Source organism: Sylvia atricapilla, chromosome 6 (assembly GCF_009819655.1).
Source record: "Sylvia atricapilla isolate bSylAtr1 chromosome 6, bSylAtr1.pri, whole genome shotgun sequence".
Lineage (NCBI taxonomy): Eukaryota > Metazoa > Chordata > Aves > Passeriformes > Sylviidae > Sylvia > Sylvia atricapilla.
The window spans coordinates 6,391,274-6,419,260 of NC_089145.1; the positions used below are offsets into that span (position 1 = coordinate 6,391,274).

A 27,987-nucleotide genomic window follows, 5' to 3' on the forward strand; every position below is an offset into this window, starting at 1 on the left:
CTTGGCCCTCAGTTTTGTATTTTTTTTGAGGGCAGGCAGGAGCTGACAGGGCAGCTGGATTTTTCCTGTTTCCTTTTGATGTCTCCACACTTCACAGAATAAAGGTATATTACATGAGACCAAGTGTGGTGCTTGGTGTCTGTATCCTTCCTTATCCAATGGATGCAGTGTTTGGTTGCAGTGTTTCAGGAATTAATAAATTAATGCTTGAGAGATGTTCAAACACAAAGACTCTATTTTATCACTTGCTGATTACCATGGTTAAATAAAAAAAGATTGCTTAACAGCATCATCCAAGAGTATTTTCTGTAATCACACATAAAACATGGTATTTCCTAAAACTTGCAGCCCCTTGAGGTGTCCAAACTTAGACTTTTGCATAGAAATGCTGAGGTCTGGAGTGGGGGCTGGCATCTCTCTGCATCTTCTGGTTATGGCAGCAGAGCTTCAGTGGGAGCTTGGTGGGAAATCAGGTGTGAGGCTACTGCAAGATCCCTATTGTAATGCAGAGATAGAGTGCACAACATTCCTGACTCATCCAGCCTCTCTGGAGTTCACTTTTTTGTTGAAATCCTGGTCACTGGGAATTTTAGACTTTCTGTGCTGACAGGCACTGACTCTCAAGAAAACACTGCATTTCACCTGAGGCCGTGGAGAAGGCTTCCAAAATTGAATGACAGCACTGGGGTTATGGGTGTGTAGTGTGAATAGAAGTGTGTGATATCACAGGGTGGAAAACTTGGAGTTTAAGGTTTTAGAATGTTGTAATATATATATAAAGCAAGATGGAGGTTTTAGGGCTGAGGCCAGTCCTTCTTTTTCACCTTCTTCTTCATGGGTCTGGGTGGTGTTTTGTAATTGGATGGAAAAGTCCATATTGCAGGCCACAGGTGGTTGGTGATTGGATTAAAAGCAAAAATAATTGAGGTGTCATTTCTTAATTGGACAGTTTGTGCTTAAAAGGCCTTGTAGAGAGAGATAGGGCTCCATTTTTTAGTTTGTTAGCTAGGAGTGCTGTAGATCTCATGGTTTGAGAGCCTGTAATGTAGGTAAGAATTAATAAACTTCTGATTCCGAACAAGAAACGCCATCCTGACTCTTGTTAAAAGAAGATAAAATCCAACACTCAGGTGGTACTGTGCACAAGTCCCTAGCTGGTGAAAATTGGTTTAATCCCATGGAGGCTGTTCCCACTGTGCCATCCCTGTGAGGGGCAGGGCATGCCCCTCAGCCAGTGGCCTGGCGTTCCTGACACGCGGGGAATGCCGCCGGGGAAGGCGCTTCGGATTCCAGCTGGGGTTTCCAGTTACACCTTTTATATCCAGCTCTTGGTGTGGCTGGAAACTTTTGGCAGCTGTGAGCTGCAGAGCAAGTGGCGATCTGCCTTCTCAAATGAATGGCCTCCGTGTTCATTTTCGGTTTCACGTTTGTTGCACGTGATGTAGGTTTCGGATCCTGGCACAGAGCATCCCTGACCCTCTCCTAAGGAATGCCTGTTGTGGCTGGGGCTTGAGCTCACCTGCTTCATCCAAATGCAAACAGCAGAAAGCCCTGACCCGTGGAATAATCAGTTTATAATCAATGGAGAAATCCATTTAGGACCTCAGTAACTGAGAGGGTTTCATGCTGTGGTTTCCACATCGCGAGCAAAGGGACTTTTTATGGGATGCATAGACTGGGTGTACTCAAGGGTGGCAGTAGATGGAAGTAAATAATTATTACAATGCATTTTCTTTTTGTGTCTCCTTCTTTTCTGTTTGTGTTGTTTTTTTCTTGAACAGATTGAAAACATAGATGCATGCCTGAGTTTCTTGGCTGCTAAGGGGATTAACATCCAGGGGCTGTCAGCAGAAGGTGAGTCCACTGGTTGTTTAAGATTTCATGTTAAATGAAATTTAACTATTGATTTAACTAGTTGATTGCAACTAGAACATGGAGTGTAATGGAAGATTAATAAGGTCGATTTAAACTTCTGACAATCTTTACTTCTTTTTTTTCCCCAGCTCAGTGTGAAAGATAGATAAAATACATATCTAATTTCTACACAGCTGACTTGTAAAAATAATCAGTGAGACCAAATTAGAATTCAGTCACTTCTTTACTGCTTTCTGTTGTAAACCACAAATTTGTTTTTTCAGTTCTATAATTTGCACATTGATTGGTATCTATTTTACAGATATAGGTGAACTGCTGTCAGTTGTTTGCCTTTTCAGAGAAAAAATTATTTTCTTGTTCTTCAGTTATTCTCTTACCTGAACTACCATCCTGCTTTCCTCTCATTTTAAAGATTTTTCTTGTTTCCACTTGCACAAAACAATCAAATCCAAATGTTTTGAGCCAAAAAAAGAGACATTTTTACCTCTAATTAATCACTCTGCTTTTGAAGGGCATCAGAATTTTTCTGAAACCAAATTAGGTTTACTCCCTTCCTTTATGCTAGGACGTATGGTACCTGTTGGCTCAGAAGCTGTTTAGCAATTATCTTATTAAGAGATCAAACAGATCTCTGTCATCCTCAGCACCAGCTTTCACTTGTATTTTCATTTAAATATGCTGGAAGAGCAGTTGGGTTCAGTAGCTGAATATATGATACGACATCTTCATCAGTGCTTTACAGAACAAGTAATTGAATGTGTGGCATCAGGTGAGACTTCCAAGTTAGGTTTGACAAATTTAATGTGGAGTAGGAGGCTGCAGCAAAGTAGCAGAGATTTAGTATGCATTGTTCTGACCTGAATGTACCACAGCTAGCAGAAGAGGAGGCTGAATGTTAGATGTATTCATAGGCTGGATTAGAAGAGCAATAACAAATATTTTCCTCCAAAGAGAAGCTTTACTACCCTCCCACCTGTCTGATGCCAGCATTATATGCCTCAATTGCTCAGTTATAATCAGAAGGATTCTCATGTCAAGAAAAGAAAGCATGAGCTAAAACTTCAAACAGCAGAAAATTTGTTGGCCAGGGAATGATTAAAAAGAAAACGTAGCTGAGTCAGTTGTGAAAGCCAGTTTTGACCTTAGCGTGGAAATACTGTAAAAATACATTTCACATTATTTACCTGTCTCGATGGAAGGTAAAATCGAAGTGAAATAGCAGCTCAGTGATGAGAAAACTGCCCGGGTGTACAAAGCTGGCAGCGCAGTGTTGCTCACGCTGGGGAAGGGACAGTGTGATTAATGCTCATGGCTCTCCTGCCAAGTCACAAGTAAGGCCCAGCAGGATCCATGTGCTTCCCATGGCTTCCTTGAGTTGGGATTTCTGCCTTTCTTTTGCACAATCCAGGAATTAGTGTATTAAATCACACGGAAGCTAAGAAGGGACCAGTAATGTTTGCTGCCAGCGTATAAAGGAGAGCATTTTCTGACTCCACCACTAACATTAAAGGAAGAAAGTGACAACTAGAGAGAGGAGGGAATGCATATATTTTTATAAAATATGATTTATATAAAATGAATTTATTTTTATAAAATAAGTTAAAATATTTGAATGCAACAGTAAAGTGAATTTCTCTTTCTAGTTGCTCCAGCACTGTGTTGAGGAACACAGAATCATTTGAAGTGAGGAATGTTGTTACCAAACAAGCCAGTGTTTCTGTGCAAGTTGCCAAGACCTGCTAGGTCAACTGCAAATAACTTTATTTACTTCTCTGGCAGATCCTCATCTAGGAGGAAGGAAAAGGTTGTGATTGCTTCCAAATGGAAATAATCACAGAAGTCTCCTGGGTTTGTTAAGAGCACGTATTTTTCAATAGTGCAGCTTCAGTGTGGAGGGAAGTTAATGATTCAGAACTGGAATTTAGATGACTCCTAGATGTTGAAATGATTTGGGATTCCATGTGTCATACCCTTCTGGTGTTGAAAACTCCTGCTTTGATATGTGCATGCCACTCAAACAAAGTCCATTTTGATGGATTTATGCAGTGGAGGTGCTGAGGATCTGCAATCACTAATGGTGACTGTGCTGTGCTTTCCCTTCTCCAGAAATGTGGAGGCAAAAAGACATCCCCTTACAAAAGATCCTTAAAAACCTAAAATCTCCATTTGTAGTTACTAAAGAAAACTACAGAGGGCTGGAGACCTCTTTTCAGTTCTTGCTGCAATTTTTTTATTGTTCATTCTTTGAACTGTCTTTCCATAGCCCCGCTCATAGACTTGTTTTAGACTCCTGGAATTGCAGCTGCCCAGGGAAGCTTGCTCTGCTTCACACAATATCTCCTTGCTCTCAAGATATTGAAGGTAATGGAGGACATAAATGTGCAGTAGAAACTCAGATTGGGATCACAGATTAGCAGCTGCACATCTTTTGGGTAACAGATGAGCTGGATGATGATCAACTGAACACATCATGGGCCAGTGATGTAGGGGAAACAAGCACCAGCAGGGATATCCCGGGATGGAAGTCTCCAAAGAATGGATTTGTGGAGTTTCCTGTGAAAACCAAATTCCAGTTTCCTCTCAAGTGTCTGGAGTGTTTGTTTCCAGTATCCAGGACAGTAATTTTTGGCTCCACATTTAGAATGGGTGGGTGACATCCTTGTCCTTATCTAAGTCAATATGATACTGGAGCTGACCACGGGCTGGAGAAGGCTTGAAGCAGGAAGCATTTGAGACTCTGCTGATGTGCAGAGTGCAGGGAGGCTGAAGTACTCTTTGAAATACTCCTTTTGTACAAAGTGCAGGGTAGAACTGCCAGAATTACCTCAGTTTTTAAGATAAAAGAAACAGAGGTACCTCTGAAAGTCCAATTTAAAATGTTTTGTTTCAAATACAGAGGGAAAGAGACTGCTTATACTTATTAAAAGTGTTCTTCTTTTGACTCTTTGGTGAAAAGCAGGTTTCTCTTCTGATAAATACAGCAGAAAACAGGCAGCTATAGAAAGCAACAGGTCATAGGTTGGGTTATTGTTATAATTGCCTCTCACTTCACATAGCAATCAGTTTCCAGTTGTATATAGCTTTGCTACATTTAAACAAGCAGGCCCATGGTCATTTCTTTTATCTTCTGGCCTGTATTTGTGCAGTTAAGCTTCCCAGTGCCTCTGGATCTGTTTAGTTATGCTTCAACCTGCGATTAAATGCTGCTTTCCTTAGAGTTCCCATGAGTAATTTGAGTTCTTTACTGGAGATAAGGAAATCCTTTTTACTGTGTTCTGCTGTATTTTGTGTCTGTTCTGCTTGCATCCGTGTCCTCCCAAGCTGAACACAGATTATTGAAGAGACCCTGCAGATTGGAGAAGGAGCCTGCCTGGTACAGTGAGAGCAGGCTGGGTTTCTGCAGGGCACTGCATGGGAGCAGGAGTGGGCTGGGAAAAGGGGAAACAGGCAGGAGTTTTTGGGACCCCAGTGTTCAGGAAGAGACTAAAATTGGCCAAGAAAAAGAAGGAAGACTGAAAATGGCTGCTGAAAAGCCTTGGGAATGATAATCCTTTAGACAAGGGAATGAGGGGGGGTCAGTGGTGGAGGAGAGCACTGATGGAGGGGCCAGGCTGCAGGGAGGAGAAACTAGCCTAGGGAAACTGAGTCAAGAAGTATGAGAGGAAAGGAATATCCTGGGTTTGGGTGATATTTAGAGAAGGGCTGATATTTTCTGACCACGTGGGCCTGGGTTGAGACAAATGTCAGAAAGAAAGTAACTTACATTAGTGGCTGTGGAGGGAGAGTAGACTGAGGTGCAGATAGACAAGGAGACCAAAGCTGGAAGCTGGTGCAGAACAGGAGACAACATTTTTAAACCTTGAGCCTCAGATCTGCTGGGTGAAGTGCTTAGAATTAGGAGCAGAAGTTTGTTTATACAGCAAAGATGAGCAATGTGAGCAGAAATGTGGCTGGCAGAGGGAGTAGAGGATGGAGTGGGGCCCATCACAAACTCAGAGCAGCCTTTCAGCTCGACCTGGAAACAAATGAAATCCTGGTTCTTGCCTTTGTGCTTGGCCACTGTCTTGCCACACATCCTCTTCTCCTTTCTTTCACACAAGGCAACAGTCAGCTTTTAGTTCAAGTGATCTGTACAACACAGAGGCAAAAGTTCAGATGTTTGATGTAGCTTTTTTAATTCACTTTTTAAATGTAGGAGATTAAACATGCGAAATAATTAAGTCAGCACATTAAGGTTGTCTGCAAGGAAGAATTTTCCCCTCTTGCATATTAATTATGATACAGTGGTTAAGTGCATGGTCTGATACACATCTTCATCTTTGTATTTCTGTTTGCCTTTACATTTTTGCATTTGCTGTTGCATAGAAGAGCAGGATGACATTCAGGAATTGAAAAGTTTATGCATAGGCTGTCAAGCTATCTTTAGGTACCTTGAGTGCCCATCTCTTATCAGCTTGTGATAGTATCAAAGCTGGTAATTATCTGTTTGAATGCAGCTATGTCACCCAATAACCATATTTTCTAGGGCAAAACTTGCATCAAATTTTCTTATTGGAAATGATTATTCTGATATTCCAGAAAATATGTGTGAGAACTGACTAGTTTCCTCCTCGTGCAAGTTCAGGTCTGAGAAATCATTTACAGTGTGCTGTCCTTAATACAGCTGTTGTCATGGGAGTTCTGTTTTGGGCTTTTTAGCTACATTAGTCTAAAGGAAAGATTTAAAGGGACTTGCTTTTTAAGCACCCTGGCATTAACGCAGACTGCAGTAGAAATGTGAGCTATTGCTCAGTCACCACAGGGGAGAGATTAGTTATTTGTCATTGGTGCTCACTGGCAATCAACTGTAATGCCAATTAGATGTGCAGAAAGAAAGTTACCCTAAAGGACATCCCAAAGGAACTCAGTTCAGACAGCGTTCCGGGGATGCAGCGGAGAGAGAACACCCACTGACGGCTGACGAGTGACTTCTCAACTTTGCCTTCCAGAAATCAGGAATGGGAATCTAAAGGCCATCCTGGGCCTCTTCTTCAGCCTGTCTCGGTACAAGCAGCAGCAGCAGCAGCCCCAGCACCATCCGTCCCAGGGCCAGCTGGGACTCCCTCAGCAGCAGGCGCCAGCTCCGCCCCAGACTCCGTGCCAACAGCCCCCACAAGCTCTGCAGCATCAGTTCAAAGCACAGCCAGAAATGCAGTCCAGGTGGGGAAATCTCCTTAAAGTTGGGAGGTTTTTATTCATTATTTGTCTCTCTTTTTTTTTTCTTTTTTTTTTTTCCTTATTGCAGGCTTAAAAAGCCAAAGAAACTCCGTTCTTTAGTTCTGCTCTAGAATAAAGTTGTGCTGGGAATGGAATGCTGGGTTGCAATTGACTTCAAGCCTTTGGAAATCAAAACACGTGTCTTTAAATACGTTCTCAGTGCTGGAAATCTGCAGCCCAATGGGTGTACCATCCTTGCTGGACCACGTAACCACAGGATTGTAAAAGGATGTTTTTTCTCGCTATTCCTTTTGCTTCGCTCTACTCACAAAGCATGCACATTGTTTCCCTTAGAAAACATACATTTTAGGCATACAAAAAACAACTTCAGTTCTCAGATTCCAAGAGTTTCAGTCCTCACTAAGAGATGGAAGGATTACCTTCCACTGTAGGGAAAGGTTACTCTGACAGTGGTAAAGAAACAGAGCTCATAATGCCTGGCGGCAATCAAAACCAAATCTAGACTTTTTGGTCAAAAATAATATGCTGCTGGCTTTACATGAAAAATAATTGTCATAGTAGGTGTTTGTTGGCACTCCTAGATCAGAGTACAGATGAATAGAAAGGGGTTTTGTTCCTTGAATGTCTTTAATACTAGGAGTGCTCTGCCCAGGTTGGAACAAAAGCAATTTTCTGAGGCAATACCACAGTGAGTGCATGTGCAGCTTTCTACTGGTCTGACCCTTGCACTGCTGAAACAGAGAGGGTTTAGTGGGGATAAGTAGAATTAAAACCAGAAATAATATTTGCACAATTGCTAAAGTATGAAGGCTTTTTGTTTTTTATATATCTCGCACTGGGGCTTGTTTGTGTTAACACACCTTGAGGTGAATGCTGGCTTAAGTGCTGCCTTATGAGGGATATAAACAGTTTAACTGAAGCCTTCCAAGTGAGACTACTCAGAGGTTAATTGGGTTTGGCTTTTATGTCTTTCTTCACAAATTATGCTCATTCGGGTGTAAACAATGGATTTGTATAATTAGAAAACATAGTGTTCCTACAGCATGTATATACAGGAAATAATGACTGTAAAATAAAGATGTGTTTGAAGAGATTTCTTCAACTTTTCTGACAAACATGCCGAGGAGCTGAACACTGTTTTGCTGTTTTCAGTCCATTGTGTAGATTGGGCTGGGTTTCAAATTGAAAAACGTGTATATCCTGAAGATCTTCAGTGTCCTGGTTTCTTAGTATGTGCTAAAGTCAAATTGCACAGATTCTACAGAAAATACGTATAATAAAGAAGTGAGGAAAAGAGGAATAGGGTTGGGGGTTGCATGCAGATTTGCATGTTCATTACTCTGTAAAAATTAATTAATTCCAGACTGTAGTGGTTTTGACCTGAAGTCATACTTGGGCAAGAAGCTTTATATTCCTGTGAAATTCATAAAACCCTCTTTTCTCCCTAAAACCAGTTACTAAGTTCAGTGGCTTTAAAAAAAAAAAAAAAAGTTTCTTTGTTCAATGTTCTCTTCCACTTTTTCTTTCCTGTCACAGTGCATCTCCCAGGGACTCATCTCAAAGCAAAATCATCCGATTCACTCTTGGTCAGAAAAGGTCTTCTAGGTTAGCATTTCTTCATCTTCTGCAAAGCATGAATAATCCTTTTGCAATATTTCTGGGTGCATGTTTAGGGTTTCTGTCGAAAACAGTTTGTAGCTAGGCCTTTACAAACGGCTGAAATGGGAAAGGTTCAGATGGATTGAATTTTTCTCTCTTTTTTTTTTTTTTTTTTTTTTTTTTTTTTTGAGGTGTGGAATGCATTTTGACCCTTAAGGAAATAATTTGATTTTCTTGTTCTTGGGAGCTTTTGCTTTTGAGAACAAAACATGGTTCTGGGAGTTCTCGCCCCACTGCATTAATTACATTTTGATCTGCATTATTGAAATCCTAGAATTATAGAATGTTTTGGGTTGGAAGTGACCTTTAAGGTCATCCAGTGTGGCTTTTGCTCATCAGCTCCCACACTCAGCTCCTGGAATCTCCCTGGAAGTGAATCATAGCTATTGCAGTCCCTTGTTTTCCCTGGATCCCAGCATGACTTGCATGCCAGCTCATCTGTCCATCCCATCTCAGTGATCTTAAGGGTTGTTGTGGTTATTAGACTGGTTAATAACCTTGCTATTTTACTATTATATTTAAATGCTTGACTAGAACATAGTTTTACATTGGTAAATTATACCATACTGTTTTTGCTAAGCTTGTGAAGTATAGCTTATGATCTTGATTGGGTTTGCATAAATTCTTTTTTCTGCTGTATAATTTAGATTTATTTCTTATATGCGAACAATGAATCTCTGCAGAATAATCCCTGTTAAAAAGTTCCATGTTTCCTTTTCATGTTCTTCCTTGATCATAATTATGGCCTGACAGCTCGTATTTACTTAACAGAGGTGCTGAGGAGTAGTAAAAGTGAACTTTTACTGTGTGCTCCAAGCTCAGTACCTGCTCTCTAAACAGCAAGAACCCAGAACCTTCCCTGAACGTGATTTTTTCCTTAGATTTCACAGGCACTGCTGTGAAGTATCTTGACCTGACACCAAAAGCAGGGGCTTAAAACCAGTTAGTTAAACTACAGGGGGAGGAAAAAAAAAGTCTTAAGAGAAAGGATATCTTCAGGAGTGCTTTTAGCACATGGGTTTTTTTATTCTTGGAGTGTTTTCATTGGCAGTGACAATACTGACTTCAGATGGAAAACTTGTCACTTCTTAAGTGGTCACGTGGTTTTGAGGAGCTTTGTTTAGTTTTAAAGGTGACAGCTTTGCAAAACCTGTGTGTGGATATGTGTGAGGAGCCTTTCCTTGCCAATCAGTGCAGGAAGATTGTCCCTTCCCTGCTGCTGGAAAACTCCCCTCTCATACTGGAGCCCCAGTAGCCATCCTGGGGTGGGTGCCCCATACTCAGTGTTTCCAAACTGGGAGGCAGCTTTGGGCTGAGGTACCTTGGAGAAAACCTGGCTCCTGTTTCCTGTCAAACAAAATGAACTTCTCATGAACTTCCTTGTCTTGGTGACTTTCTCAAAAAGTTTTGTTTGTCACTGATTGCCCTCAGCTTCTTCCCCTGTGGTCTCCTCTACAGTGGATGAAGCCTCTCTGGGGTTTTCTCATGGGCCTTTTGCTGCAACGATGAGTATGGACAACTTTTTTAGCACCCCCCAGTGCTGGGAAAAAAGCTGGATGCTTTGAGAGCCTGGTCTAAAAGTCAACCTCAGAACCATGATGTGCTGTGCTGCATCTGTGGTGGTTTGAGCTTGTAAATTAATTTTTGGATTTGTATTTGAATGATGCCCTCATGTTTTAGACTCTTTTGAGCTTTGAAAGCATGTGCATGCAGCTGCTGACATTTTGGCTTTTTCTTCATGCTTCTTTTCATATTTTTTATTTCTTCACTAGTCTTGGATAAATCAGTTTATTTAGGAAGCCCTGCCAGGTTCCTTCCTGGCTTCTCTTCCTTCTCTCAGAGGCACAATGGTGATTGGGTCAGTTGCATCCCCACTCTCTCAGATGACTGGGACTCCTTCCTTTTACCTTATTATTGGCATGAGTTATTATAAACAGATTTTTGTATTTTATATCAAGAAGCTTTAAAAATATCCTATGTTTGAATGTTGGCTTTGAAGTGTTCTGAGATGTGGTGCCAGTGGCTTTCCTGCTTCTGTCAGGCTTTTTAGAGACATCATCCACTTTTCTTTTTGCCTGAAAACCATAAAAGCTTGTCTACTTACTCCAGAATAACTACATTTTTTTCCCCTAGTTAATCAGCTAAATGTGGTAAATGCAGGCTGTGGTAAGAAAATGCTGGAACAGACAGATGATCAGTTTTAACCAGAGGCTTATACCAGCTCATTGATAATGTGGTTCCTCTAGGAGAGGATACTGAAGCTTTGAGTGACTTATGTAGGCTCAAATAATTAAAGCAAGTTCAAGTTTTGCTAGGCTTGGCTGCTGAGCTTTGTAGCTGTCAGGGCAGAGATGTGAACTGCTTCTCTGCAAGGGAAAAGGCAGCCAAGTTCCATCTCAATTGTTATTTCTGAAATGAGGGGAGCCCTTCTGTGGCTAGCATGTGTTGAAGTGTCCAGCAATCTTGTTTAAGAACAGTGGTGCCCACTTTTGCTGCTGGTGGTGTTGCTCCTGTGAATTTACCTGCAACTATTTCTGATTCACCACACTTATGGCAGATGACTGTTCATTTTGTCTCAGGGCTTTTTTTTTTTTTTTCTGGGGTATAACAATTCAGTCTGTAGCTTGCTTGACAGAAAGTCTCATCTAAGATGATTCTTTGATTTGTTCTTACGTAAGTGGAAAGACCCTATGAGCCTATACTTGTGCTGTTGATCCTTTTTATTTTCAGCTTATGCATGGTATCCCATAGCTTCTTGCCCCTCCAGAGTGCTCTTGACCTGTGTTTAAGCATGCTGTAAATTCTCCCACCAGACTTCCAGGTCCCACCACGAGGGTGTCCGCTGCGGGCAGCGAGGCCAAAGCTCGTGGTTCCATCAGTGCCAACAACCGCCGCAGCCAGAGCTTCAACAACTACGACAAATCCAAGCCTGGGCTTCTCCCTCCAACCCCAACAAGCAGCAATGACAAAGGTAAGCACTCCATAATTTGAGTTTTTCCCAATACCGGCTTCCTTCAGAGGAAATGGGATTTTCTGTTAATCTCCAGAAGTTTAAGGCTGTCTTGGAGTTGTGTGTTGTAAACATGACATCTGCAATCCAAAAGCCAGCCGTCTCTTCCTGAAACAAAGTGTAGTCCTCCTTTAATATATCTGAAGTTGTGACTTGCTGGCCTGAAGGTACATCCAAAAAAATAACTTTAAAAAGTCCTGGCACTGGTGAACCATGTTTTTTCATTTTGCTTCAAGCACAGATAAGGGCGAATGAATTAATCATGAAAGAAGGCATTTTGATGAGTAGTTTGACAAGAATGAAAAATGGCCACTGAAGATTTCTGCAAAGTGTTTATGTGATAAACAGTACCGTTTGCTTTACTTCCATCACTATTGTGGAAGATCCTGTAAGATACAAAATGACACAATTTCAGTCTAATTTCAGGAGTCATCCAGTATTGTGTTTGAAGGCAGGAGGAAGATGTTATGTTTTACAGGCATTGCAGTGAGGTGATGTCTGTGGCAGTGCACAGGAGCACTTAGAGCCATGCCGTGTGTGAAGCAGAGTTGTTTTTTGAATGACATTTCCTGACTTTGTGTCCATTCACCAGTTTAGCAATCTGACAGCATGCATTAGCCTGAGCTGTAGCTCTGAGTGGGGCTGGGGGGGCTGTGGCTGGTGAGAACTGAGCACATCTCTCCAGCCTGGCATGGTCAGATTGTCAGCATGGGCTGGCAGCAGATTCCACATCCCCAAAGTCCTTCTGCTGCCAAGGAGGGGCCAGCAGTGCACTTCAGCACAGGCTCCTTGCAGTGCCCTGACAGGAACAGCCTTCAGGCTCAAGTCTCCTTGCTGTCTGTGCAGAAGTTTTGATAACTGTAATGAGCATTTTGCTCCAGGGAGAAGTGCTGGTCTGGGTCAGCTTCTCCATGGTTCTCGTGCTTAGTTCTTTCCAGGAAACTCTGCTCTTCCTTCTCTAGGAATCGTTGTCCTAGGCGTGCATGTCAGCAGGTTTTGGAATGTTACCCCAAAAAAGTTGTGGTGGCAGTGGAGGATCCTCAGCATCCTCCAGGGACATTCTGAAACGCCCTGATCAGATTTTGTATAAAAAAAGAAAAATAAAATTCACCTCTGTATAATATAATTCTTATAATTATATTACAGATTAATGTATTAGCATAATAAGCTAGTAATTTAGCAATATTCTACCTTGGTAAATCCATGCTTACTCTTTTAGAAGATATGATCTGTAAACAGTAATGATTTATCTGTGACATGAGCATGTAATAGTTGTCTCTAAATCTGAATTAGGTCTGGCTTTCTGTTCAAAGAACAAGTTAACAGGTTTTAGTGTGAACAGCAGAAACCTTGTTTTCCTGTGTAATATTCCCCAGTCCCTTTCTTTGTCCTTCTTGTGAATATTCTTCTGCTCATGTCCCGTGAGCACTGGACTGGGGAGAGGTGGGGTGGGATTTGTCTTGTCCCGCAGGATGGGTTGGTTGGCTGGATGATCCCTACTCCATATGGGATGTGTGATGTTATGGATCACGTAGAGAAGAGGACTTCCATCTATTTCAGCTTTTTCTCAGTTTACCAAGACTACTAAATAAGGAAAGTAAAGTACGGGTTTTAGTCTTCAAAAAAGAAAAAGAAAGAAAAAAGTCTTTATGCATGCAGAGAAATAACGGTCATTTGTCAACTAATTTAAATATCAAGTGCTTTTAGACAGTCGCTTCTGGGAACCCTCGTTCCTCACTGTAATTCATCTCCTGAGAAAGATAAACTGGTTGCTGAAGAAGCATGTGAGATGAACTGCTTCCTACAAATATTACAAATGACCAAAGGAAACAAGGCTGGCTCTTAGGCTGACAATCTACATAAGCTGCATTAACTACTCAGAATTTTGCTCTGGTCAAAATTTCCAGTCATAAATTATGTTCTTTAAAAAAAAAAAAAAAAGGGCTTATGTAAAGCTGAGCTTGAACTTTTCTTAAAAGTATAATCATGACACAAAGTTGGTCTGCATCCATGAATAACAAAAGCAATTGGTCTGACAAATTTTTGGCTTATTTTGAAGTTCATTGTAACACTGCCAGGCAAAGTTTATTGTCAAAGTGCTAAGACAATTCTGGTTTTCTGACCCATATCCTGTGTTTTGCCCAAGAAAATGAGACTTACATGACTGTGCTGTGTGCCAGGCTTTTGGAAAGTTTTCATCTCTTTACCCAGTACCTGCTCCGTTGTGTGTTTTTGAGGAAGGAAATGAGGGAAATAAAAATCAGCTTCTTTTGGCATGATTGGTCACTTTGGTGGCCTTTAGTGTTTGAATGTTTGAATAGTTTCTTACAAAAGGCAGGTTGCAGTTTTTAGCTTTTATTAATCTGTGGCCTTTCCCTCCGAATGCAGATTGTCTTGTTAGTCAGTCGTCTGTGTCTTGTGGCGATGAAAGTGCATTAATTGAAACTGAATGCATCAGAAAGGAAAAGGACAGCAAATGGAGCATGGAAGAGCTGCTGGGAAATAAATAACCTAGATTTTTTTTTTGAAAGATTCTATAAAACAGTAACTGATGAGACCACTGATTTTCTAGGAAACTTGGGGAAAGGATGTGTGAAATATCAAAAGTGATTGCACCACTGCGGAGGTTCTTGGATGGATGCCCGTGTTTGATGTGAGGTGCACACGTGCTCTTAGCAAAGGAACATGTAAAGAGATGCAAATCTTCTCTTCCCTGCAGCTGACCTTGTGTCCTCAGTATTTTTTTTTTTCTCTCAGTCTCCACATGCTGGCTGCCACCACTTTCAATATACAGAGAAGAGAGAAGTGTTCTCTAGTAAGGATCACTCAGACACCTGGTTCAGTCCTATGAGCACCTTCTTTGAGGTTAGGGCCTGACAGCTTTAACTTGCTTTTTGGAGTTAAAGCATCAGTTTATATGCAGAATTCCCCTCTCATAGGGAATTCACCCAAACTCACAGGAATTTCAGGACACTCATTCTTCACATCATAAAATGATAACATGAAGCAGTATGTCTTTTTAATTTATTGTCCCAGTGATTAGCCATTTATAATTGCAGTTACATTCCAGACAGGGTATTTTTATATGTGTCATTGGTGTTGCAGGCTTTTTTTTAAGGAAAAAGTCTTAATTGCATTTTTTTTTTGTGAGAAAATAAAGACTTAAGCTTGTGAGTTTTGGGGATTTTTATGTCATCCTAATCCCTTCATACAACTGGAACCTTTTAGTTCTCTTCTGAATTGTCAGAATTACTTAGCCCATGCTTTTGTAGGAAGAGCTTTGGTTTACTTCCTTGTCCTTTAATATCATTGAACACCAGAGGTCTACTATGGTGTGGAAGGCATCAGACACTTCCCCATGGTCACTGCTGAACTCATCTAAATTATCAAAAACTTTCCTAAGGAGCATAGAGAGGCAAATGAACATTGCATTTCTATGCCTGTGTGCAATAAGTAGTTACCTTGAGGCTTCACATTACCATGTCCTTCTAATTGTCTAACAGGATCACCACATAAAATATAGCCAATATCTGATTTGCATATACAATTTTAGAGTACATAAATCTACTTTTTATCCACGGCGATGAGGAGCAGAACTGCATCCTAGGTAGTATCAAGAATGAAACTTAAATATATTGGAACATATAACTTCAGTAAAGACTTTGATACAGTAGGTTTTCTTGTGAATTTATGTCAGTGTTTTGCTTGCACACAGTGGAGAGTCTCTTGGGACGTGCTCTGAAAGCAGCTTACAGTTCTGCTAAGTGGAGGGAATTTTTGAACTAGTTTTGAACACCCTCGTGTACCTTCACTGTCTTCACTGTTCTTCAGGCACTCAGTTTGCATTTTGCAGTCTCAAAAGTCTGGGAATATTCTACTTATTACTTGTGTCAAGTCTATAAAATCAATGACATTAGGAAGCCGTAAGAGACATCAACTTAATAAGCCACCTCCACCATCTTGATGATGTGATATGGTGCTGTGACTGGCTTACATGCTTTCTTTTTATTTTTTCCTTCTACTTTGTTCCTAATATTTTATTTAAAATAGTCCTACAGAGGGCAGTAGACGTCTGTGGGAAAAATTACACTTTTCCTTTAGATTGGATGTTAGGTAAAATACCAGTAAGAAAAAAAGTAGTACCAGACTTAGCCCATTTCTGCTTGAGATCAAAGGAAATGGTCATTACTCAGATTTATAAAGAAGGCAGGTTGATGTCAGAGTTCTCTTAGATAGTATCAGAAAAAGGAAAAAACCCAAGAATACATGCAAACAGATTCAGACAGTGAGGTGAAATAAATGATTTTTAATAGCAGTGTCCGTATGGGCAGGAGAGTAAGAAAAGTGAGTGTTCCTCTCCTACTCTTTTTATTTTATTTCTTTCAAATTTGGGGTAAACCCTTTTAACTTTGAACACTGTGTGCATTTACTAACTGGTTTTTAATATGTAGAGGGGAGTCACTATGTTCAAAAGGATATGTGATGGCAGGTCAAAGGGCACACATTCGTTTAGGGGAAATCCAGAAGTCTGGGAATAGGAACAAAATTCTCCACTATGAGAGGAACAAAACATTGGAGAAGTTTGTCCAGAGAAGAGGTCAGGTTTCACTTGCTTGGAGGTATTTAGGACTTGCCTTGACAGGGCCCTGGATAACCTCATCTCAGGTTATCCAGGCTATCCTCATCTCCTGCTTTCAGATGAAGGTTGGAAGAAATATCTCCAGAGAGTTCTTGTGACCTAGACTGTTGCCACATTTTGATGTCTATGAATACTATCTCCTTGTAAATTTTTTCTTAGGTATAAACTGTTTAAGATAGGAAGAGATACTAAGGTGTTTTGAAGGACGAGTTAAGGAATTTCTTTCCTCTTAACTTTTTAACTTCACGTTATCAAAATAGGGCTGACTACCATCAGTAGAATGTTAGCAAGGAAATGTCACCCCCACTCCAGTGAGCAAACTAGTGTATGGTTACACATGCCACATGAGTGCCAAAAATGTGTGCACTCTATATGTAGGCAGTTATATTTATCAGGTTCAAGAGGTCAGAGCATCAAGTTCAAGGGCATGGTTCAAGAGGCCATGGCAAATCTTGTCAGAGTTTTAGCAGGAAAGACTCTTCAGGGTTAAATCAGGGTCTTCGTGTTAGCTTTTCTAGGAAATCCATATTTATTTCTCTAAATGCCCTCTTGCAGAAGAGTAGAAAATCCCAAATCTGGAAATGAGCCATTGGAATTTCTACTCCTGATGATAAAAATGTTTCATATTCAAGTGCTGTATTGATATAAAAATTCATGACAATACTTTCTGTGCCTTGGTTCTTTGTGATATTGGGCTTGTCTTGAGCTCAGCATTGCTTAAGGTCATTTAAAAATGGCAGATTTGTATTATGTCAAACCCTCAGACTCAATTTTAAAAGTCTACTTTAGCAACTGAGGGGAAAAACTCTCATCTTCATGTGGAGCAAGGCGAGAAATGTGCATAAGGAGCTCAAACCTCAGAGTTCTTGTGGGTAGTGTCTTGAAGGCTGAGATATTCATTAGTATTCAAATGGGCATTGAAACAGAGCTCTGCATGAACAGAGCTTTGGAAAATCTCCTTTGCAGTTTGGTGCTTAAAGAGTTCATTTATATTCTTTGTCTAAAAGAAATGTCCTAAGCTTCCATTATTACCTGCAAGAAGATACCTGTAGTGACATTTATAGTAATAACAATCCCTCCTTATCTCAGTAGATAGTGTGTGGGTATCCATTTCTCAGGAATTTGATATTAGCCCAAATAAGACCACAGATAGAAATGTTAAGAATGAGGGTGTTTAGCCATTGGAAGAGATTAAATCAGACATAATGAGTCAAAATTTAATATTTGCCCAGAGCTGGTGTTCATACAGAGGTTCCAGTTTTGGCTCAGAAATTACTGAGCCCTTTTGTCTTTAAGATCAACATAGATGATCTGGAAAGTTTTCCTGAATGAAAAATCTTTCACTAAAGCACATTAAAATGGAGGACAAATCTTCTTTTATAGCTTCATGTAAAATGAGATGAAATATTTTGATATTCTGAATGACTGGATTTGGCTCCTGTACCAAGTAAAGGATAATCAAGTGGCATTGCACAAACTTCCTTGCTGGAAACCTTCTGTTTAACCCCATGCAGTTTTTCCACTTCAAATAAATTATTCATTATAAAGAGAGACAAAATCCAGGCTTTTGCCTTTGTGCCTAGTCACAGTGTAAGAACTACAAAACCCAGAAGTGGGGGAAAAAGAGCTCTGAGACTTACCAAGCATGACAGAAATCTGTCTTAGAGCATGTAAAAATTTCTTTCTACCAATTTATAGAAGCATTCAGCCTGAATGGGAAAGAGAGGGCTTTTTATGGCTTCAGGTGCAGGAGGAGTTATCAGGATAGTTGCAGCAGGGAGCTGGGATGTTGGATGCTGGCAGAAGGTCACTGGGATGGCTGAACAGATGCTTTTCACAATGGGCTGTTTGACAAGGGCAGCCTGTGACAGGATGTGGGGGAATGACTTTATACTGACAGAGGGCGGGTTTGGATTAGATTTTAGGAAGAACTTTTTTTACTGCAGGGGTGGTAAGGCCCTGGCACAGGTTTTCCTGTGGCTGCCCCATCCCTGGAAGTGTCCAAGGCCAGGCTGGATGGGGCTTGGAGCAACCTGGGATAGTGGAAGGTGTCCCTGCCCATGGCAAAGGGGGTGGAAGTGGATGAGCTTTAAGGTCCCTTCCAACCCAAACCAGCCACTGTCCTGTGATTCTGTTGTTACATAACAGTTGTTACAAGAAGTCCTATATTTTGAATTACATCTTTTACTGATCAAAGACTGGCTAGTCCTGAAGCGTTCAGGTGCTTGAACACTTCAGGTTCAGTGTTCAGTTCATACCAACCCCCAAAGTCATTTTTTTCCAGTGCTCCCTCCTGAGTGAGTCACTGCAGCATCCAGTGGCACACAGATAGGACATAAATGTGAAATTTTGAGCCGTGTTCTTTGTAGGCTGAGGATTTCTAGCTGGGGACTCTCACTTGAGACTAGGAAACTTCAGTTGAGTTCTGAGTCTGAAAGATTCCTGTGCTTATGGATGAAGAGTGTATGGATGTCAGAAAGATGGGAAGTGATTTTACAGAATGAAACAGTTGGGTTGTGCAACATTAACAGTAAGTTAAATTTATTTATTTATTTATCCATTCATTTATTTTTCTTAATTTTTAGGTTGCTCTAACTTTCTTCATGACTGAAAATTGTGTTCTTATAGACTCAGAAAAGATTTCCTTGCTTTGACTTTATGAAATAGTTACTTTCAATCCTGTTCTATATCCATCTTGGGGCTAGTATTAGTTTTAGGTTTTTCTTTAGAAATAAATCTAATAATTTGCTAAGAAATTATTCTAATGTTGAATGAGTCTAACATTTACTTTTGAAATTATGACTTGATAAGACTGTGCCAAATTCACTAAGATTAAAAGGATTGCAAAAGGAGATAAGATTTTATATTTTTGAAGAGCCATAGGTATATAAAATATGAAACGAGTTTGTGCGCACTTTCAAATTTTCACTGGGAAATAGATGTAATTGTCTCAACAGTGTGAAAATATGATAATTACTTAAATATCAGTCATCCCACCTTGTAAAAATGTCCCATTACTTTATTTAGGCCAGACATGAAGCAAACATCATATTCTGCTTAGTGTTTAGGGTGCTGCCTCTGTGCTCCTCTGTTGTGGCATTCAAGAGATGCTCTGGTTTTATTGACCAAGGGTTTACCCTGTAAGTCTGACAGATGTAAAATAAATGTACAGAATTTGTCTCAGTGAATCCATTACCAGAGTAGTGGGTGTTTTCTGTTGTTCTGCTGTGTGCAGTACCAAAAACAGGTGCTGGAGTAACCCTATCCAGTTTTCTAAATATAATATACATTGAAGGTATCTACCAAATGATTAAGGGGATTTATTTTGCCTTGAATATAGTACAGTGATCACGAATTTGATCATTGAAGAGTAAAAAAACCCGAAAACACAGAGAGAAAGGAAGGACCATGAGGTAATCTGAAAGATATGCTGAGAAACCTGGTACTTTCTTTTGTTGAGTCATCACTTTGAAGTGCAGATATGGCTCCTGGCTTTAACTCTGAAGAGCTGTGCTTCAAATTTTAACTTTTTTTAACAATTTAGCTTGCAGCTTACACTATATATTTGTAGAATTGCATATGTAAAGAACATGGGGAGTCTGCGCTCCAGCTCTTGAATGAAAATCAACTGTACCTGTATAGAAAACACCTACAACTGAACAGGTGCTCACAAGCCTGTTCTGAAATGTCTCATGACAGGGACTTGACCATCTCTTAAACATCCCTTCCAGTGTCCATTCGGTCTTAAAAATAGCTATTTAAAATATACACATAAAGCCATTCTGTGTGGCTAAAAATGAGGCATATTTTTGCTCTTTCTTGATCTCTGTCCTGTATATAACAGTCTTCATGTATTTGAAGGCTTAAAATGTCTCCTTCAGCCTTTTCTCTTGTAGACTAAGCAATATGTACTACTCCATCCTTTTTCTTAGAGGTTTCTTGTGATAAACCTCTTCAATGTGATAAATCTCTTTTATGTCTTCATGGTCTCTGCTGGCCCCTTTCCAGTCTCTTTTAGAGGGGTGCTGGAGGTGGACACAGCACTCCACCTGATGCCTTATTTTGCTGCTGAACAGCATGGAGTAGTTAAGTTCTTTGTCTTCTGTCCTGTGATTCTCCAAACCTCTGATTCCATATGTGATACTCCTGAGGCATTTCTGAATGGCATTTCTTTTCCCTTGGTGCCACACTGGGAAGTGTGCAGCTGCATTCTGCTGCTGCTCCTTTTGCTGCAGTGCAGTTTCACAGCTGATCGCTTGAGCTTTTCAATTTAGTCATTCAGTTTCTTCTTTCTCAGTGCACACCTCTTCAGTCAGCCTCAGTGAATGAAATCTTACTGACTCGAGTTTATTTCTCCAATTTACCAAATGAATTGATGCTGAGAGATTCCCCAGACATAAGGCTCCTGCCTTGGGTCAGAAGGTGACCCTTGTAAGAGTCATCAGTGTCAAACAAAATACTCATCTTTGGCCAGCTGAGATGTGTGTATATCCTGGGGAATTGTTTGCACTCTTTCACTTTGCTAATCAAATGTGCTTTTAAAAAATTGGCTCATTTTAGTAAATCCTCAGTGACATATTTATGTTGGCTGTGTACCCATCAAACAGCTTAAAGACTGTCAGGAAATAGCAAGCAGCATGGCATGCTTATAGGACAAGATATGAGTATGCAGTGAATCATATTTGTGCTTAATTTTACAACTGTTCAGCTGACTGAATCTGCCATTTAAAAATATGTCCCCTTCTACCTAGACAAAGCCTGGCTGAAGTGGAGCTTTACAAGACCACAGGACTTTGAACATAGTTGGTATAAGCTTTAGAAATACGTAAAACAAGCCAAAAGTGTATTTAAGCAAAGTTTCAGGGAAAAGAAATACCCTAAAAAAAATTAGCCAGTGACATGTTCTTAGCAGTACAGTTCATGAGGATAAAAAATCCTGAGCTTTGAAGTAAAATTCAACCTTGAGAAGCAGCTTCTTGCCCAGTGTCCATCTGCATAGCTGCGTTGGAGGTGGTGGAACCACGTTAATTTATACCAGCTGAAGTGCTGCTCCAGCATTTCATGGCCTTTGCAGTGTCTACATGCTTCCTTTTAAAATAAATATTTACAATTTCTCATAAATTTATTGCTGGGCGCAGTGTGCCAGAAAAACGGCCACGGAAAGAAAGGTTCACTATTAAATCATGGGAAAGCAAAGAGCAGTGGTGGCTACATCCCAGACTTCTCCACGTGCCAGCAGGTTTCTACCACATCTGTAGGAGCCCCTTCTCCTTGGGTTGAGGAGCATTGTTCAGCCTCCCTGGGCCCTTCTGTCTGTGGCTTCTCTGCTGAACTTTTTGCCTGTTCTATAACCAACTACCCCTGAAGAATCTGTGACTGGCACCAGAGAACTGGAAGGAAGAAGACCCCACCATAAATCACAGTGCGTGTCTGTCAGCTGGTTTGGGTACAAATGGACAATAGTTCTCAGAGCTCTGGTTTTCACAGTGCCTGTTTCATACAGCCTGCAGGAGAGATGTGTCAGAGCAAGGCTGCTAACTGTACATGTTGTCCACTCCAGCTAAGTGTAAAATCTAATGAAAGATTCCATAACAACTTCCTGCCTGGAATTCATTAATGCTTTTGAATAAATCTGTTGTGAGAAGTCTTGGGGGATTAGCTTGTACAAATAGTCAGAAGGAAAGGGAGAAGAATGAACAAGAATGGTATTTGTCTAGTATAAAATGCAGAGTGCAACTTGCTTTGAATGGCACAGTAAACTTGGTTTCATTATTTTTATGATCATCTAACTGGTATGTGGTCAATAGAGGTCCCTCCAAGCTTTCTTCGGCATTCATGTCGACAGCATTTTGAATTTTACAGTAAATAAACAAAAACAACAAGGAATTCAAATGTCTTAGTTGGTTATGGCGAGACAATGAGAAAAGGGGCTGCCTGTGCTCCAGTTTCATTTCCCCTCACCTCAGCAAAAATGCTGAGTCTTGGCTGAGTGAACTAGCCAACAGCAGAACCGTTGTTCCATGTGCTGGAGCTCTGTGTGAATGGAGACAGCTTTACAGAAACGTGGAAGTTGAGTTTTTGACTTATCCACAGGCTTTGGTGAAGGTTTTCAGAGCTAGAACACATTTCTGTGGATGCCTGGAGCTGCTGTTGAAGTCACAGGGTTTACAGCGCTGGGATTAAAGAAGTAGATATGATGGGAGAACAGTATCACAGAGTAAAGGTAATTTTTGTGTTGCGTTACAGTAAATTTTGTCACTGTTAAAGGGAGAATCAGTGGGCAGAAGTTGAAGGAAACAATTCTGCTCAGTTAGAAAGGGTCCTGAGCAACCTGGTCTACTGGAAGGTGCTCCTGCCCTTCCATGGCAGGAGATGATCTTTAAGGTCTCTTCCAGCTACAGTTCCAGCTACAGCTGTGATTCTAAGGTTTTATCCTCAGCAAAGCAAAAACATTCTCTATTCAGGCTTTTCTCAGGTTATGCAGAACTTCCCTGTCTGGCAATCTGCTTCAGAAAAATAATTTCTGTTGGGTTTTTTGTGGTCCAGAATAGAAGCAAGAACAGAAAGCTCCAGCCATCCTGTGGGTGGAGGCCTTGCCCACCCCAAACTGGTAGCTCAGCTGGTGTCTTCCTGCCAGCTGCAGTTCTCCCAGTGTTACAATTGAAATGGAAATGGAAGTTTCTGTGGGCCACAAGAGTTGTGCTTATTTTGAGGAAGAGCTGTGTGCCAGGTGGCTCTTGTTGGGAATGCTCTGCTCTACCTGCTCGTGGTTTGGGTTATGGAAAGATTGGGATTTTTATAGTTGGCTCCTGGCAGGAATGCAGACATTTCCATGCTTTCCAGGGTTTGATAAATGATCATTGAAGACGAGAAGAGCTCAGCTAAAAAAACAGTCCTTCTCTGTAGGACTTTATGTGCAGTGGTTTGAAGGAGAATCTTCTGGTAGATGGGAAGGGTTAAGATTCACCATTTATTCTTCTAGATGGGAAATGATGAAACTGCCACAGTGGTTTCTGCAGTTCTGACACTGTAATGTCATAGAGCAGAGCTGCTTTTATTTCCTAAATGAGAATCTGGCTGTGGATTTGCTTTTAAATCTGTTATCTAATCTATAGGTTGGACTAAAAGATATTTCTCTTCATAAGAACTTACTTTTCCCATAGCTGTAAAATAATAAAAAACAAAAGTTTGTTCATTCAAAATGGGTAAAAATGCTGTTAAGTTCTTGACCCTCCTAAGGAGAGTAACTATGAGAACATCCTTTGTCTGTGTGTTGCTTTTCATGTTTACAATGATGGCTTTTGAAAGTTTTCAGTTATAGCAAATCAAAACTTACTTTGAGTGAACATTACAAATGATGGGAAATTGCATATATTTTCTCCTGACCTTATTATAACATAAGCTCTCAAAGACTTCTGTGGAAGAATTAAATCATAAGCCTTCAGATTATTTTTTTTTTCTTCTTCACAAACGGGTGGGTTTGCAGATGAAGTTCAGTCTTTGCAGGAGCAGCTAAAATCAGATTTACCCATGCTACAGTGTGTATTGGCATTGGAACTGGACCACCAACATCTTTTTTAACAGGAACATTAGGAGCAAAATAGATTTCAGGCCAAGATTTGACTTTGAAAAGAGGAAAGTGATCATTATTTATTGTAGACTGTAGCTTGGGTTTGAAAACATTTCTTTTATAGTCAGTTTTAGTTAATGCAGGTTGCTGAAGAAAGAAAATACCTCCCACACAAAGGAACACATGGGAAATAATAAGCTTATTAATTGAATGCATGAAACCTGCTCCCCTTTTCATGAAAGAAGGGTCTATGCTTTGCTGAATGAAACTTTCCCCTTTGCATGCTGATGCGTTCTCCACGAATTGATGTTGCTGCTTCATTAGGAAACCCAGCATTTGAAGCTACATTCTGGCAGCAGAACTCCTTTTGCTTACCAAACTTGGCCAGAGGAGTAAAAGAGCCAGCACTTGTTTGTAAGGAAGAAACAGAGAATCTGAAAAACTGAAGTTTTCTTAAGCTGGAGCAATTTTTCATGAGTGTTTTAGGTTGAACCTTTTATTTCTTGCAGTAACTGTGCACGGTGCAATGTAGTAAATCATTTGAGGATGTTCAGTTTCCAGTTTCACTGTATTTGACCCAAGTACAAATCAAAATCCACCACAATTGTGTAAGGAAGTACCTTCTTTCCTTTCCCAAAGTGTTGCTGTTTAACTGTAGACTTTGTGAATCTTTTTCAGTCATTTCAGGTGTGTAGCATCCAGTGTTCACAGAATTCACTTTGTAGAAAATGTTAAGTAGACACTCTGAAAATTACATTACGCTTGCAATGTATTCTATTTTTTAATGTTACAGTCATAGTATTGTCCTAATTTTGGTTTCTCTGATATGTCTGTAAATGGAGCTGCACTGTGCTCCTCCTACGCCACTGGCAACAGAAACAAAATTCACTTCCAGACAGGAGGGTGTATGTGGGGGCATTGGGACAAAGAGAGCGTTATGTTCATAAACAAATAAACTGGAAAAAACCACATATTTTAGTCAACGACCAAACATAAATAAACAAATAAATAGATTTCGTTAAAAAACGAAACGTTAAAAACAAAAATGAGGAGAAATGAAAAAGTTCTAGATTTTGCTGGGAAATAAATTCTGAGCAATGCTCTGGGATTTGGAGAACAAGCCATTTCACTCGATCCAAGTGAAAAAAGCCAAGTGTCTTTTCCCAGAGGTCTGTGAACTGGAGCACTCATCTGTGCTCTTAGGATGTAGTTGAGGTCCCAAATCAGCCAACCCCTTCTGTTCACTTCCAGAAGAACATTGTGGAGCTGCTCAGAGCCCTGTTTTGATGTGGTAGCCTTTGCTGCCTTGCAGTGACCTAACAGCCAGCTCAGTGTCTGAGACAGGGCCAGACTTCTCAGCCAGGTCATGGTCCCTCTTGTCCCAGGTGAGTGGCTCTGAGCGCTTGGGAATGCAGGCTGGCTTTGTTCATCCCATGCACACATTGCCTGCATTGTTCTCAAGCTGCTGTGAAGCAAGTGTTGGAGAAGGCAGATTCCTTTTCTAAGAAATCTGCTCAGTTGTCTGCGTGCTCTGACCCCAAGCCGAGTTTTTGTGCCTGCTTGTGTTGTACTAACAGGGTGCACAGCCAGCTTTTCTACTTTATGGATAGAAACCTTAGTGGACATTTTCATTGTGTCACCCTTCTATTGCTCCAGCCCTGTTTTTCTGAGCAGGTGAAGGCTTCCCTGCCCATATTGATCAGTGCACTGGGTCTCTCCCTGGTTGTAAATCCATCCTAGGCGTGTTCATGAATCCCAGACAGCTCTGATGATTTTAGGGCATGGCTCTTCTTAGTGCTGAGATTTGTTTAGCATGATGAGGCCAGAAGACATGTGGATTAGGAACTTAGTGTTGAAAGTACTGTCAATCTCCAGTTCCTATAGCAATATCTCAATATTGAGATGGGCTATTACTATTTTTAAAAATAATTTATACAAATTAACCGTACAGTACGCACAATTGGGATTTTCACTTCATTGCTGGACGTCTTCTGTGGAAGGCAGGCTGAGACAAAGGCTTGCTTGTTATGAATGTGCAGAAGGAGCCTGGTGTGGTTTGGGGATGGGAAGTGGACTGTGATGAGCAGGAGAACTTCAGGAAATGAAAACCAAAACAAAGCAGCAGTGTACGGTAAGAGGCATGAGGGAAAGAGCAGTGGTGCAGCTTTTGAAAGCAGAGTGAGGAACTTTTCTGGCAGCTTGTGAAGAGGTTGTCACCTTCCTTCCTTTCCTCTCTGTGTCAGGGCACTGTGTCAGGTCACTGCTCCTGTTTCCGCTGGGAGTCACTGGGACTCCTCCCACAGAGTTGGAATGCCTGGAAGTGCTCAGAGAAAGGTGCAGGTGTGGTGCTTAGGGATATGGTTCAGTGGTGGGCTTGGCAGTGCAGTGTTAATGTTTGGACTTGGTCTTGGCTGTCTTTTCCACCCTAAATGATTCTCTGATTCCTATGCCATTATCTCTTTGGTCCTCCTTAACACATTGGATTGAATTCAGCAGGCTTGAGCAGAGCAGTGAGAGAAGTGTATTGTTAAGGAGTGTCTTAGAAACCTGATTCTGTGCTAAGTGAGGAAGATGTATGTGACTCAAATTCTTTGAATCCTACACCTTTATCTCTTTGGTCCTCCTTAACACATTGAGTTGAATTCAGCAGGCTTGAGCAGAGCAGTGAGAGGCTGGATGGCATCACTGTTTGGGATATTTGGTGGCTTGATTATCCTTCTGTACTAGAGTAAAACAGGAGTGATGCCCTGGAAGTCAGCAGGCTGGCACCAGGTTAAAAGCAGCGTAATTCCTGTCTGTGTCTGTAATCCAGCTCCTGATTCCTTCCAGCTCCATGTGGGTACTTTGCCATAGGAAAAGGACTAGCAAAACTGGCCAGTATAATAGTTACTGGTTAAGAGTCCTGGAAACCTTCTGACTGGAGTAATATTTTTTAAAGTATCATTAATTCTTGCTATTCCGCTTTGTCCATAACCAAATGAAATGGCTGAGTTTATTGTTAAGGAGTCTCTAATACTCTGAGAAACCTGATTCTGTGCTAAGTCAGGAAGATGTATGTGACTTACATCTTCAGTAGATCTGGTTTGGATCAGAGGAGGGAGGTTAACAGAGCCGTATCTTCACTGAGCAACTGAAAGTGAAGCAAAACAGCCCCTGTGTGGCTGCAGCAGCTCGTGATTTACAGGGCTGGATTCACAGGGCTGCTCCTGCTGCCGAGAACGCACGCTCTCCACTGCTGTTGATTTTTGAATTAAAAAAATGCAGCTCTGTACACAGTTTACTTTCGTGCTAGAGGGCAGGGAAATATAGGTAAGAGCCGTTAATCCCCAGCAGGCTGCTGGGCAGGCGAACAGACACAGATGACAAAATTTAATTGGAAACATGAGCAGTTTAACAGAAAACATATTTGTGATAATTGAGAGAGTAACATCTCCAAAAGGGAAACTCTGCAAAGAGAAACTGATTCAGAGGAGAAGTGGCCACTGGTAGGTGAGTGTGATTTTTCAAGCTCTCTTTAGGCTCGGAACTAATTTCTTAATGAGAACAAATAACATTAGGAGGAACTAACTAAATACAAGATTCGTTTTCTCTGTGGGGGAGGGCTGTGCAGTTACTGCCACAAGTTTCTCTTACAGCTGTATTAGGATATGTGGTAATACTTAATTTAGGTTCTTTACAAAAGGGTGCAACTGGTTTTATTTTTGTACATGGAGTTTTCTTCTACCTTTGCATTATGAAGATATTACCACCTCCACCCCCAATAACTGAAGGGACTTGAGTTTTACTTTTTTCCTTACTCCTGCATTTTTTTATGTTTGAGGTTTTTCTAAGAATCAAACTTGGAGAGCAAGCATTTTGCCAAAAGCAGAGGGAACCCTTAGTTACAAAATAGTGCTGTGTTTTTGCTAATGAAAAGGTATTGTGGACTTAATAAGGGAGAGCACATTGCAGAACACATTTTGGTTTGAATTGGAAGAGATTCTTTTTCTTCCTTCTTTTTCTTGAAACAGCAAGTAA

General features: G+C 40.8%; 1 protein-coding gene across 2 annotated transcripts in view; it reads left to right on the top strand.

The window, feature by feature from the left end:
- Positions 1–27,987, top strand: part of NAV2 (neuron navigator 2) — a 211,122-nt gene that overhangs the window by 75,712 nt on the left and 107,423 nt on the right. Inside the window, exons 4-7 of one of the 2 annotated variants that reach the window (XM_066320538.1) lie at positions 1,782–1,854; positions 6,864–7,074; positions 8,629–8,697; positions 11,565–11,722. In XM_066320538.1, the coding sequence (XP_066176635.1) occupies positions 1,782–1,854; positions 6,864–7,074; positions 8,629–8,697; positions 11,565–11,722 (511 nt within the window). The remainder of the gene's footprint in view (positions 1–1,781; positions 1,855–6,863; positions 7,075–8,628; positions 8,698–11,564; positions 11,723–27,987) is intronic. The other variant, XM_066320539.1, reaches the window with a different exon arrangement.